This window comes from Tenrec ecaudatus, chromosome 13 (assembly GCF_050624435.1).
Source record: "Tenrec ecaudatus isolate mTenEca1 chromosome 13, mTenEca1.hap1, whole genome shotgun sequence".
NCBI classification, from domain to species: Eukaryota; Metazoa; Chordata; class Mammalia; order Afrosoricida; family Tenrecidae; genus Tenrec; species Tenrec ecaudatus.
Genome location: NC_134542.1, coordinates 116,102,228 through 116,117,466, shown reverse-complemented (window position 1 = coordinate 116,117,466; position 15,239 = coordinate 116,102,228). Strand labels below are relative to the sequence as shown.

The 15,239-nt window shown below is 37.2% G+C and overlaps 1 protein-coding gene across 4 annotated transcripts in view; it reads right to left on the bottom strand.

The window, feature by feature from the left end:
• ZRANB3 (zinc finger RANBP2-type containing 3) overlaps positions 1-15,239 on the bottom strand; it is a 246,177-nt gene that overhangs the window by 92,574 nt on the left and 138,364 nt on the right. For all 4 annotated transcript variants that reach the window (XM_075530071.1, XM_075530070.1, XM_075530073.1 and 1 more), the window contains 2 exons: positions 10,685-10,856; positions 9,500-9,634 (listed from right to left, as the gene is read on the bottom strand). In XM_075530071.1, coding sequence (XP_075386186.1) covers positions 9,500-9,634; positions 10,685-10,856 — 307 coding nt within the window. The remainder of the gene's footprint in view (positions 1-9,499; positions 9,635-10,684; positions 10,857-15,239) is intronic.

Sequence of the window (15,239 nt, the reverse complement as noted above, 5' to 3'; positions counted from 1 at the left end):
AGATGAACAGAGTCTCGGAAACTGAGATGGAACGCACTGACTTTCTGCTGCCATTCATCCTTGGAAACATCGATCTTTATGGGGATAATGGGGTTCCTATTTTTTCTTTACCTTCAAGGACCCGGTAGGTTCAAGCCTCTGGCATCCAGCTAGGGCAGTGGTTCTCAACCTTCCTAATGCTGCGACCCTTAATATAGTTGCTCATGTTGTGGTGACCCCCAACCATAAAATTATTTTTGTTGCTACTTCATAACTGTAATTTTGCTACTGTTATGAATCGGTCATTTGATCCCCAAAGGGGTCGTGACCCACAGGTTGAGAACCACTGATCTAGGGTTTCTTGCCAAAGAAAGAAAATTATCTAATGGATTCTCATAAATTCTTTCCCCTAAGTATGCATCCTGAACTCAATATCAACACGAAGAAAGCTAAGCAAGCAAGCAAACAAACAAAAACACCCAGGATAGTTATTATAGCTAGGAAAAATAGTTGTCAAAGTAAAGAAGTATAATTTCAGCTCAACTGTGAAACATTTAACATAATATTATACTGTAAACCATGAATAGTAATAACATAAAAATTATGACATGGGAAGCTGGAGCAGGGAATGTACTGTGAATATTTTTCTTTTAAAAATCATTTTATTGGGGGCTCGTACAACTCTTATGATAATCTATACACCATCCACTGTGTCAAGCACATTTGCACTTTTATTGCCATTTTCATTCTCAAACCGTTTTCTTTCTACTTGAGCCCTTGGTATCAGTCCCTCATTTTTTTCCTTCCCTCCCCGCCCTCTTCCTTCCCAACCCTTAATAATTTATAAATTATTATTATTTTGTCATATCTTACACTGTCCAACATCTCCCTTCACCCACTTTTCTGCTGTTACATGTAGATCTGGGGGTTACATGTAGCTCACTGTGAATATTTTTTGTCTTATTTGTGCCTCCCATTTCCATAAGTTCTGAAGCTTTGTGTTCCATTTTTTTGAAACTCCTTTATATTTTGTCTTTTGGGGACCCTACCTAAAAACTTCTCCCTACCTAACTCAAACCAAACCACTTGCCCGGTGTCCTCATTTGATTACACTACAGAACTGCTTCATGGGGTTCCCAAGCAAGCATCCATCAAGGCAGTGGAAGATGCCATTACCACTTTGCTCCCCAAAAGCTTGTCAAAAGAAATCAAATATCAAGATGATGCTCTTATTTTTTTAATGTGTGGGGGATACTGCATTTGGAGTTTGGTCCACCAAGTCAGACTTCTGATCAAGCTTTCTATTTAGAGGTTCTGAAAAGATTACATAACAGTGTGTGACAAAAAAGGCCTGATTTGTGGCAGACAGGGGACTGGTTTTGTCATCACAACAATGCACCTGCTCAGGGAGCTATCTCAGTGCGACAGTTAGCAGCATGCCTCTCTTGCTCCACACACCTTACTCTCCTGCATTTTTCCCCGTGATCTTCTCTTTGTTTCCACGAATGAAGAGGGAGTTGAAAGGGCAGCGATTTGACAACACAGAAGAGGTGAAGGAAAAAAACAGAACAAAAATGAGGGAGGTGCTGTCAGCCATCCAAACACATGAGTTTGAAAAATGTTTCTAAGAAAGGAATCGCAGATATGACAAAGAGTACTTTGAAAATGATAAGGTTTTGTAAAAAAAACCTAGCTTAAAAAAACACTGGTATTTTTTGGGTACTCCCTTGTATCTGACTTTGTGGATCATAACAAATTATGGATTGTGGACGTGGTAGAAAGCATTTGACCTTATTTCTACACTCACAGCCATAGGCATAGAAAAACCAGCCCTATTTTGAGAAAGCTCTCTATTGTTCCGAGATAGAAATGTTTTCAAATGCACATTCTCCAGGCTGAAAATGTGCCTCCTGCCATAGCCCTCCATTAAGGAGCAGTCTTAAAGGAGCTACCATATAAATCATTCTTGTGTCTCGCTATTCACTATGCCTGAAAGTTATCTGTCGATAAGAGCAATCAGGATCTATAAAGAACCCACCCTAAAATGTAGCAGCCCCCTGGGGAGGGCTCAGGGGGGGTTCGAGGTCAACTGGCACTAGGCCAGAATGATGACTCACCTCATCATGTTGCCCACTCATGATATTACCCATTGATTATGTATGATGTGCATGCCTTATGAAAGATCTGTAAGCCCCATTGTATATATCCATTGGAAAAGACCTTCACTCTCTCAGCCCTGACGTGAGAAGAGAAGCCCCGGTGCGCCAGTCTGTCCTTCTTTAATATTTTCCACCATCACAGTCACTCTTGAGGATTCTTTTAGAGTGTTGGCCCCCTCATCGCAGAAATGGATAACATTACACAGAAAGGGAATTCCAGAATACTTAATTGTATTCATGCAAAACCTGTGCACAGGTCAACAGGAAGTGGTTTGAATAAAACATGGGAATACTGTGTGTTTTAAAATCAGGAAAGGTGTATACCAGGCTTGTATCCTTTCACCATACTTATTGCATCTATCTGCTGAGCAAATAAACTCAAATGGAGGGCTATATAAAAGAGAATCCAGAACCATAATGAGAGAATGACTCAATAACAACCTGCACTATGGCTATAACACGACCTTTCTCACTGAAAGAAAAGATGATCTGAAGCACTTCCTGATGGAGATCGAAGACTACAGCCTTCATGGTGGCTTACAACTGACGATGAAGAAAACCCAAATCCTCTCTACTGGACTAGTAGGCAACATCATAATAAATGAAGCAAAGATTGAACTTGTCACTTTACTTGAGTTGACAATCAAGGCTCATGGAAGCAGCAGGCGTGAAGTTAAACGAATTATTGCACTGGACAAATCTGGTGTAACGGACCTCTTTAAAGTGTTAAAAAGCAAAGATTTCACCATGAGTATCAAAGTGTGTCTGGCCAAGCCATAGTATTTTCAGGTGCTCGATATTCATGCAAATTCTGGATGATGCCTAAGGCAGACTTAATAAGAATTGATACCTCTGAATTATGATGGCGACTCACTGAAGAATGAACAACTCTGGGGAGTCAGGTGTTTGTTAGAAAGGAAAATGGTGAGACTTCATCTCACATACTTTGGACCTGTTCTCAGGCAGATCAGACCCTGGGAGGGAGAACATGCTTTCTACAGCAGAAGTTTAGTTTATACAAAGAGCATGGCCCTCAGTGCGACAGACCGATGGCTACAATGGCTACAACAGTGGGCTCAAACACAGCCGCGACTGTGAGGGCTGTGGGCGCACAGGCAGCGCTTCATTCCGCTCTACGTAAGGTCACGCTGAGTCAGAAATGACTCGAGAGCCCTAACAAGGTATCCAAAATAACACTGAATTGAAGTAGTGATAGCAAATATATGGGGTGTGTGTGTGTGTGTGTGTGGGAGGGGGAGGTGGGGGAGGTGTAAAACAGTTCTTGGAAAAATGGAATTTTCCCATTATTTAAAAATTCTGTCTTCCAAAGAACTTGAGTTTTCCCAGAACTTTTTGAAGCCCTGCTCATATTTACCTTGCTTCCCACGTTAAAGGGATAGCATTTTCTTCATGGTAAACATGATGCTAGTCATAGTTTTAAAATAGATGACTTACATCAGATGAGGGAATTCCTTTCTATCTTAGTTTCCTGGGTTTTTATCACGAATGGATATTGAACTTTGCCAAATGCTGGAAAAATTATATGGTAGCTTTCCTTTTTTTAACCTAAATAATGTTCTGCATTAAAGTGATTGATTATGGTGTAGTATAGCACGGATAAAACCCACAACTTCCCTCTAGTTCTTTAATGATTCCCCCCACCCTACTATCATGTTCCCAATTCTACCTTACAAATTCGGCTAGAGCAGAGCATGTACACTGATACAGATAAGAGCTCTCAACACAGTGAATCCAGGACAGATAAACCCCCCAGAATCAATAATGAGAGTAGCAATACCAGGAAGGTAAGGGGCTGATACCAAGTAAAAAGAAAATGGTTTAAAAATGATGATGGCAACATATGTACAAACGTGCTTGACACAATATATTTATGTATGGATTGTGATAAGAGCTATAAGAGCCCCGAATAAAATGATTTTTTAAAAGTGATTAAATCTTAAACCAATCTTATATTCCCAGTATAACTACTTTAAAATTTATTTTTGTTTTAAATTTGCTAACATTTTATCCAAGATTTTCAAATTCATTTGACTGCGATTAATGTCAGGAAAATACTGACTTAATAATATTTGTCAGAGATATTTCACTGATCTGTTTTCTGAAGGGGTAAGATTGATATATGTACATTAAATGTCTGATAGAATTTACCAGTGAAAACATTTAAGCCTCGAGTTTTCTTTTTTTTTTTTTTGAGTTTTATTTTATTTTATTTTTTTTTAAATTTTAACAATTTATTGGGGCTCATACAATTCTTTTCACAGTTCATATATATACATACATCAATTGTATAAAGCACATCTGTACAGTCTTTGCCCTAATCATTTTTTTCTCTTTTCTTCTTTTACATTTTATTAGGGACTCATACAACTCTTACCACAATCCTTACATATACATACATCAATTGTGTAAAGCACATCCATACATTCCCTGCCCCAATCATTCTCAAGGCATTTGCTCTCCACTTAAGCCCCTTGCATCAGGTCCTCTTTTTTTTCCCCCCTCCTCCCTCCCCCTTCCCCCCTCCCTCATATGCCCTTGGTAATTTATACATCGTTGTTTTGTCATATCTTGCCCTATCCGGAGTCTCCCTTCCCCCCTTCTCTGCTGTCCCTCTCCCAGGGAAGAGGTCACATGTGGATCCTTGTAATCAGTTCCCCCTTTCCAACCCACTCACCCTCCACTCTCCCAGCATCGTCCCTCACACCCTTGGTCCTGAAGGTATCATCCACCCTGGATTCCCTGTACCTCCAACCCTCATATGCACCAGTGTACAGCCTCTGTCCTATCCAGCCCTGCAAGGTAGAATTCGGATCATGGTAGTTGGGGGGAGGAAGCATCCAGGATCCGGGGGAAAGCTGTGTTCTTCATCGATACTACCTCACACCCTAATTAACCCATCTCCTCTCCTAAACCCCTCTATGAGGGGATCTCCATTGGTCGACACTTGGGCCTTGGGTCTCCACTCTGCACTTCCCCCTTCATTTAATATGATATATATACATATATATACATACATATATACATATACACATATATACACACACTTATATCTTTTTAAGCCTCGAGTTTTCATTGAAGGATGGTTTTAAATTATGCAATACATTTCTTTACTTTATATAGAACTAATCATTCTTTTAAATTTCTTTGGGTGTTTTTAATTGATTTTTGAGGAAACTGTCCATTTCACGTAAACCTTGTGGTTTCATTGGATGTAAAGTTTTTTTCAATATTATCTTATTTTTAATTATTTATAGGATTTATAGTGTTGTCCCAAAAAATAAAAATACCAGTACTAATTCCATAGCCTCTGGAGATTTGGTGGTGCTGTTGGGTAAGCACTGGATTGCTAACTCCAAGTTCAGCAGTTCAAAAACCACTAGTTGGTTCATGGGATAAAAATGAGGCTATCTGTCCATAATGATTATAGCCTTGGAAATCTTGTATAGTATTGCTACGAGTCAAAATCAACTCGGTAACAGTGGTTTGTCTTCATTTTCTTTGTAATTCAAGATCTTAGAATGAAAAAACATTTTTTAAAAGATTTAGAACGAAAAATTAGAAATGGTTACATAAAAAATACTACTCCTGAGCAAATAAAGACATGGACTACATTCAGATATAAATATAACAAAATATGTACAAGAAAGTGATAAACTATTGCAGAAAGAAATTAAGACATACTAATTAATGGAGAGAAAAGTTTTCCCATGGATGAAAAGATTTTATTTCTCCCAATAATATGCAAATCCAATAGGATTTCAATAAAAGTTTCCCATATTTGATAAAATTATTCTAAAATATACATGTGTAAGCAAAGATCTACAGTAGACAAAAATTAATTTTGAAAAACAATACAAAAAGAGGAGCTTTGATACCAAGGACTCAAATAGAAAGTAAATGTTTAGAAAATAATGATAGTAACATATGTACAGATATGCTTGATACAATTGATGTGTGGAATGTTAGGAGATGGAATAGCCCCCAATAAAATTATCTTTAAAAAAAAGAAAGAAAGGGAATATAGCAGGAGTTGAATTCTACATGATTTCAGATATAGAGCTACAGTCATCAAGCTGCTGTGGGGACTGTGCAAGTTTAGACTTACAGATAATCTGAAGTGGATAAGGAGTTCAGAAATAGACCTATACACTTATGGCTAATTGATTTTTGATGGTGATTCAATAAGGAAAACTTAGTTATTCAACAAAGGGTGCGGGGAAAATTTTGTTCCATACAAAATCATTGACTAAAAAAACTCACAAAAAAAAAACCAAACCCAAAGCTGTTGTCATCAAGTCAATTCTGACTTATGATGAACCCAAAATAGTGGGGTGTTATTTTGCTAGTTGTTATAGTCAGCTCTGACTCATAGTGACTTTGTTGTATAACAGAATAACCATTGCCATGTTCTTTGCCATAAAAAAACAGTGCAGTCTTACTGATAACCCAAAGCTATAGAAAATTGAAGAAAATATTTACAAAAGACACATATATACTTGTTGTTTCCAAGATATATAAAGAGCTTTGAGGTAGTTAGTTTATTGTGCCAACCTGGCCGATAAACACATGTGGGGTTAATTGAAAGACAGAAGGGTAAATGGCTCAGTGTGCCTCCCCTTTTGAGTTCTCGGGTCTCCTGCTTTTCGATGGTCGGACCAAGATGCAGCTGCCTTAGCAATTCCCTGCTTCAGCTTGCAAGGCTGACTTCCTGCAAGACATCCCCGAGGAGAAGCCGCATGGACCTACCCCAATGCAGCCCTGGGTGCTGGAGCAGCCATGTGGAGACCCCTGCCAGCACTGAGATGTTTTTACATGTTCACTGACTTGGCCTTCCTGCAGTTGGCATCATTGTGTCTGTTTTTTGAGATGGAGGAGGACTTTGTGGATTGGTGTTGGCCATATGGGTTAATGGGTTAATGTTGGACTTGTGGGCTTGGGCAGCACTGGGTTGGGATGCTTTCTTGATGCACACTTAACCTTTATATAAAACACTCTCTTATACATGAGTTTCTGTGGATTTGTTTCTCTAAAGTACCCAGACTATTATAAGCTTTTACCAAAAAAAAAAAAATATAAAAATGGGTTAATGTGAACAGACACCTCACAAAAGAAAATAAATAGAAAAGAAGCACATTACTAGTAATTAGGAAAATGAAAGTTAGGAACCACAGTATATATGTGTACATATATACTAGAATAGTTATAACTAAGAAAGATGGACACACTCTTTTTAATACATTTAAACCACTGAAATGTATGGTATGTGAATTATATGCCAACAAAAGTGTTAAAAAAAAGACGGAAAATGCCAACTGTTAGCAAAGATATGGAGCACACGGAATTCTCACATTACCAGTAGGATTACAAAATGCAGAGTCACTTTGAAAAAGAACTTGGCAGTTTTCATGTAAAGTTTAGCTTTTAAAAGAGTCAGCAGTCCCATTTTTAGGTATTTGTCTGAAGGAAGTGAATAAATATGCCTAAATAAACCAATGCATGAAGAAGCTTCAAAAAGCTCATTGAAAAAAATGGAATGAACATATAATGGAAGTTTTCTATGAACTTTTGAGCCCCCTTGTGTATAACTGATTAGAGTAGTGAAGGGGAGAAAAAAAATCCACATTCATATTCTAGAATACTCTTCAGCAACAACATGGATCAATCCCAAAAGCTTTATTATGGTAAGGAAAGAAGGCAGACCTAAGTTTTCATATTATATGATTTCATTTTTGCCACATTTTGTAAAATGCAAAACTATCACTATAGAACGTGTATTTGTGACTGTTAATGGCTAAGGGTGGCCAGAGAAAAATCAGTACAGAGGAGCTTCAGAGAACCTTTTGGGACAACAGAATGTTCTATGTTTTGAATGTAGTGATAGTTGTAGGACTAGATGCATTTATCAATTCCCACCACACTAAGAGGGTACACTACCAGTATATAAACTTCAACAAACCTCACAATTGTTTTATGATCCATCTACTTAAAGGCATACTGAGATTTAAAAACTCTTAACCTCTAGTAAGTACTTAAGCTAACAAATACGACACGAGCATATCTATTTCCATAATTCTCACTGTCACAGTCAATGACGACTCATAGCCACCCTGCATAGGAAACTGGAAGTACAATACTGTCACAAGACGCTTGACTTAAATAAAAATGATTATCAGTAGCAAAAGTGTAATAAAACAGCTGACAATAAGGACTGACATGTCTACATCCTTCAAACTGGAAAATGTAAAGCACATGGTCTTCCTTCAATTGAAGCATGCTCATACAGTGGAAGGGATCAATATATGGGCAGGTCTTGTATATTTGTTGAAGACCAGAGTATATCAAAAGTATTTCTACTAGGGTTCCAGTTCATATATGCAGGAGTTTCTTCCACATGAGGATCACTTAAACATATCTTCGAGATCAGCAGATAGCTATAGACGAGTTCTCCCAGTAAGAGACTGCCGTTCAGCTCCTCAGGGTGCTTTAAAAAACGAAGATACATTTTGTGCCTTGTAAATACAGTCAGGACTAATATCTAATTTTTAACGAAATCAAATGTAAATCTTCCGACATTACTGGGAATGCCGTCCCGCATAAAACAAGGGGTTTTTCCTCAGTAAGGCGGAGAAGGAGACCCCTAGGATGAATTCAAGGCAGAGAGGTCAACTTCGAAGCTTCTGACAATTGTTTTTTTGGGGCTTACAAAAGAGTAATTTTGATAGTTATCTTGAAGAACACATGAACACAGGGATGTATTAAGAAGACATTTGAAGAAAACTGAAAACAGCATCAGTGAACAAAAAAGTGACACCAAGGACGTTCCTCTTGAACAGACAAGGTAGCGGCTCCCTTTTCAAGGGTAGGAAGGGCTGTCCTATGAGAATTTCACTGGGAAACCTCATCCTATCCACTTGAAAGTCCTGACCTTGACCCTTCAAGACCTGTTTTTGTTTCTCAAACTCAAATAATACTGAAAAGGAACATGATTTCAGTCCTTTGAGAGTACCCAAACTATCATTTGAAGGTGATGTACACTAAAGAGTACTGAATTTTTCAGGGAAGGCTGAGAGGGGTGGAACACCACCGTTGGATGTATATGGACTTAGATGGAAAATATGTGGATAAACAAGTGCTTCACACTTTGATATTTATGATTAATAACCATTTATATAATTGTATAGCGATATTTCTATACTTATCGTCTTATGTCTACCTTTTTTTCATAATGAAGGGTTGAAAAGATACATTGCATTACACAAATAATGCACTTCAGTAAAAACATTGAAATGCATTAAGCAGTTTGTATCAAGAAAAACAGACAATGGACCAGTCATGAGTACCTTGGCAACAGCAGTTTGTTTAAACATGCGAGTAATCAACCCCATGACTTGCAAAAAGTGGTTTCCAGTCTCAGCAGCACCTGAATTTAGAGTTTTCATTAATTTCTCCCACTCTTCAAAACTGGAATTCAATTCCTATGTGGGACAAAATCACAAAGTTTAGAAATTCGGTAGGAAGAACAGAGCAATTAATGCAAGAGTGAATTATCTACACATACACCCTTTTCTTTATAGAAATATATAACAGGAAAGAAGATTCACAAAAAGGCCAACACTTAATTAAAATCGTCAATGGAGGTAGGCCAGTCATATGTTCATATTAATTACAGAAACCAGTGACAAACTGTGAGTGAAAACAAAGTCTCCCTTTAAATATAAATTAAACAATTAGAGCTTCCTTGTAAAGAAAAGCAATTTGAAAAGTAAATGAAAAAATTTAAACACATAAGAGGGCAGAGTGGTGAAAATGTATGAGAGCAATGTACTTTTATAAAATAATATCTTTAAATGTACGAAGACTTGGAGAATATTAATTAAACAATGTATAATGTAATCACATATTAGCTCATTTTATTTTTCTAATGATGAAGCAGTAAAGAAAATCAGATCATTCTTATTTTAGACATAACACATTGCTCAATATTTACAAAATGCACACTCTAAGCTCAAAAGATACAACAATGAAACATTCTTTGTTTACAAGTCATGTCCAGATTTGAAGAACTAGATCTTTAAGATATCTAGAAATATCTAGAAGAGGGTTACATCCAAATTAATCAGAGCAAGACAAGGTGAAAACTATTTACACTTAAAAATTCTAGAGCAAAAAAAAATTCTAGAGCAAGAAAACAAAAATACCCTTGGTATTTTTTGGCTTTCACAATTTATAAAAAATTCCAATTTTTAATACTAAATCTAAATCTCTCTTTTTGCAACTTTAGTATTTTTCCTATATTAAGCAGGAACATTTTTATGACTAGGATGCTGTATTCTTTTACATGATAACTAAAATTAAAGTCTTCTTGCTCCCTTCTGGAAATGATAGAGAGCCAATTCACATGCTCTGCTAAGCCTATTTTAAGAAAGCAGACTTCTCCTCCTGTGAAATATTAAATATGTATAATCTTTAATAGTATAATTTAAAATGATTTAAAATATGACTTCCAATCAAGCTAGGATTCTCACCTTGGCAGATGCTGCTGGAAGATCAAATGGAATACGCTGTCTGATTTTAGGGGGCAGTTGGGTTAACACTTCATTCTTTAATCTTCTAATCATTATATCACTTAATAGCTGATGAAGTTCTTTAAGGTTTGATGCCCCTCTACAATCCCACTGAGGTCTTCTACCAAAAAACCTGTATGTGTGAAGGAAAATATGTAGCAGAGCAGAATGACAGAGTGAGAAGACAATATATCTGGTATGTATAAGGAATTTAAAGAACAAGAACACTGGTGGTGTGGTGAGTTCAACAAAGATAGACCTGACAACAAAAAGGCCCGTGGTTTGAACCTAACAGTCACTCCTTGGGAGAGAGATTAGACTTTCCTATAAAGATTTCCACTATCTGAAACCCTAGGGAGCAGTTCCAGTGTATCCTACAGGGTTGCTATGGGTAGGAACCAACATAGCAGAGTCTTATATTTGATATAGTCCGTGACTTATAACATGTTCAAGTTATGAGGAGCCACACATAACGCCCACCTGTACTTTGTGCACTGTACTGTGAGCAAGATATGCTACATACATTGCTGCAATGTGCAATTCCCTGGTGTCATTATCTCAGGGGCTCTCCTGAAGATACTGACATGTAAGATTTCAAACCCCCAAAGACTAATAAAAAGATTTCTAAAGAGACTGATATTAAAATTCATTAATATTTTTTAAAAATCAAAAGGTATCCAACTGAAGTCCAGGAGCAACTTAGGACAGGGGCTCTTAGAACAGAAGCCCAATATAGGCCTGGAGGTGTCCTATTAATGATAAGGAGGTGTGACACTGTGTTTAATGAATGCAAGATCATTTCAAAAAGCTCAGCCTGAGAGAGAGGGGAATGAATACTATTGCACACCACTCTCAATTATTAAAAATGGTTAGAATCTAAATATATGTTTACATTGAGTTAATAGCTGGAATGAACCGAGGGTGCTGAATTATATTAGTTCAGTGTTTTTAAATAGAGGTGCCACTGACATTTTAGATGGCAGTAGGTTCAGCTGATTTAGCCCAAAACTTTTTTTTTTCTCCCCCCCCCTTTTTTTTTTGTTTTTGTTTTTTTTTTAGCCCAAAACTTTAACAACCCCAAATCGCCCTACCTTTTTTTGATACCCTCTAGATCAGTGGTTTTCAATCTTCCTAAGGTTGTAACACTTTAATACAGTTACTCATGTTGTGGTGACCCCCAACCATAAAATTATTTTCATTGCTACTTCATAACTGCAATTTTGCTACTGTTATGAAATTGGCAACCCCTGTGAATGGGTCATTCGATCCCCAAGGGGTCACAACCCACAGGTTGAGAACCGCTGCTCTAGGTGGTACCATCCCTAATGGAGTTATGAAGAATAGCAGAAATTGATCACAGGGACTATTTCTTCTTCCTTTGAAACAACTAGATTGACAGAAAAGGATAATATTAAATATACAACACAATTCAACTAAGAAAAACAGGAAAGATAATTTTAGAGGATAATAGATTTCAACAATATTTAAGACACAAGTCAGACAGACAAGTGGTAAACTGGCCTTACTAAAGGGAGGACTCACTCCCACTGCCACTGAGTCAAGGCTGACTCATAGTGACCCTCCCGGTGGATTTCCGAGAATGAAATACACTGAATGTTTATGGGAGTAGAAAGCTCAGTTTTTCTCCCACTGAGTTGATAATGGTTTTGAACTACCGACCATGCAGATCGTAGCCCAACACATGACCACTACACCACCAGGTGTCCTTCTATAGCAAGAAGTTACTACTTAAAACTTTTATAAAAGGGAAGTCATTATTTAGATCCCCTGAGAGGACCAGTACTTAGAAGCACCAAGTACTTTGGGCAAATGTTAAAACAAAGGTTGCAATCTCGTGGATCCACTGAAATTAAGGAGCCCAGGTGGCACAATGGTTAACTGCTCAGCCACTAACCAAAAGGTTGGTGGTTTGAAAACCCAATGGTTCCATGAAAGGGCCTCTTAATCTATTCCCATAAAGATTTCCCCTGAAGAAGCCTTATGGGTGGTTTCACCCTGTCTGTAGGGTCACTATGAGTGGGAATCGACAACAGACAGCAACAACTTTGTGGCAATTAAAACTCGACTCCACAAAATCCTCGCTCACTTTCTATGGGCACCACGCACTGTGGGAAAACGCTGCTATAAAATAATCAACAGAAGATTTATATTAGCTTGCATTTTGATGACTGATGTTAAATAATGATCCATTTGATTGGAGTTTTGATGTTGTTTCAGCACAAATAGGTGTCAATTTGAGGAATTTGGAATTTGTTAAATTTTTCTTTTACACTGTATTTTTCTTAGAAGAACAGCACAACATTCAGAAAACATGTACTTGCATCCACATATAATTCAAAATGTACAGTGAATAAATGGAAAATACTGGGTGATACAATTCTGTTGACATCATTTATATGCTATAAATCAGAAATGTTCTTGTTTAAAAAAAGAATAACAGATTCATAAACTAAAAAGATAACTTATATACTGGGGAAAAACTTGGAAACCATATACTGGATAATGGTTTAGTATCCCCAAACCAAAAACAACACTTACAATTTGAACAATAACCCAACATACAGATAAACAACACAATTAAAAAATTGGTCAAAGGATTTGAAGTGCTATTTCACCAAAGAAGATATACAAGTGACCACTAAGCAAACACACAAAAACATGCACAAGGAGATACCACTTCACATCTACAAGAATGGCTATTGCTATAAAAATAAAAATCAACAAGGACTGATAAGAATGTGGAGTAATTAATTGGAGTCCTCACCTATTGCTGGTGGGAGCATGCAGGCTCTGTGGAAAACAGGCAATTCATCAAAAAATAATATGATACAGTGACAGCAATTGATGTGATGTAATGGCTTGTCGGGATTAGGCCAGTGTTAGGGAGTCCAGGTTGAGGGACATGGGGGAACAAATGATGAATACTGAAGGACGGATTGTGGTGATGTGCTTTTAAATATGAATTTTAAAATATGGTCTTTTAAATACAGCAATTTTAAATATGAAAAAAAAATAATATGATACAATTTTATTCCTAAGTATATAGCCCAAAGAGTTGAAAGCATGAATTCAAACTGATACTTGTGCACCAATATTTACTGTTCAAAAGAAGCAGAATGGGAGTGTAAATGTCAATAAACAGACGAACGGATAAACAAAATGTGGTACATACACCACTCTCTGCAACAAGGAGGCTACAGATCTAAACAGCATAATTGGATGACTTGACTTGATATTTTCAGAGCTTTCCACCAAATGCAAAATTAATTCACGTTCTTTTCAAGCTCACAAGGTACATACTCTAAGACAAACCACATTCTGGGGCACAAGTCTAACCTGGGTAAATTCAAGCACATAGAGATTATAAAGACTTTTCTCTTCAACCACTGGAAATCAACAAGGCTGGAAATCAACAAAAGGATGATAAAGAAAACAAGGGCAAACAATTGGAGAATGAATGACTCTCTATTGTAAAAGGAGTGGGTATTGGCCCAGATCAGAGATTAATTCAGAAAGTTCCTAGACACCAATGAGAATGAAAATAAAACATACCAAAACCTTTGGGACACAGCAAAGGCATTTATCAGAGGAAGTGTCACAGCAGTACATGCACACATGAAAAAGGAAGAGAGACTTATGGCCGATATCCTGGCACAAAACTTACACCAATTAGAGCAGAGTCAACAGAACAAACCTAATAATAGCAAAAGGAAAGAAACAATTAAAATCAGAGCTAAGATACAGGAGAGTGAAAACAAGAAAACCATGGAAAACTTAATGCAGCTAAAAGTTGGTTCTTTTAATGGATCAACAGAATCGACAGCTAGCAAACTTAATCAAAGAAAGGAAGAAACATAGCAAGGATAAGGGATGAAGCAGGGAAAATTACAATGGACACTAATAAAATCAAAAGGATAATTACACTGTACTATGAAGACCTGAACTCTAAAGAATTCAACAAATAGAAAGATATGGACAAATACATGGAAAAGCAATCCCTCCCTAGACTATTCCACATGGACATCAGCAATCTCAACAGACCCACAGCAAAAGAAGAGACAGACAAGGTTATCAAGGGATTACCAACAAACATCCCCTGGATGAGATGGCTTCAAAGGAGAATTCTACCAAGCATTCAGGGAAGAACTGACACCAATCCTACACAAGCTCTTCCAGAAAATAGATAAAGATGGAAAACTCCTAAATTTTTTCTATGAAGCTAGTATAACTCTGATACCTAAAGCAGGCAAAGATCCCACAAGAACTGAGAACTACAGACCAATATCCCTAATGTCCATTCATGCAAAAATCCTTAACAAAATACTGGTCAATAGAATACACAAGCATATTAAAAAAAATTCATAGTGACCAAGTGGGATTCATACCAGGGATACAAGGATGGTGCAACCTATGAAAGACCATTAGTATTAATCACCATATTGACATGAAAAAATTATAAGAACCACATGACAATATCGACAGATGTAGAAAAAGC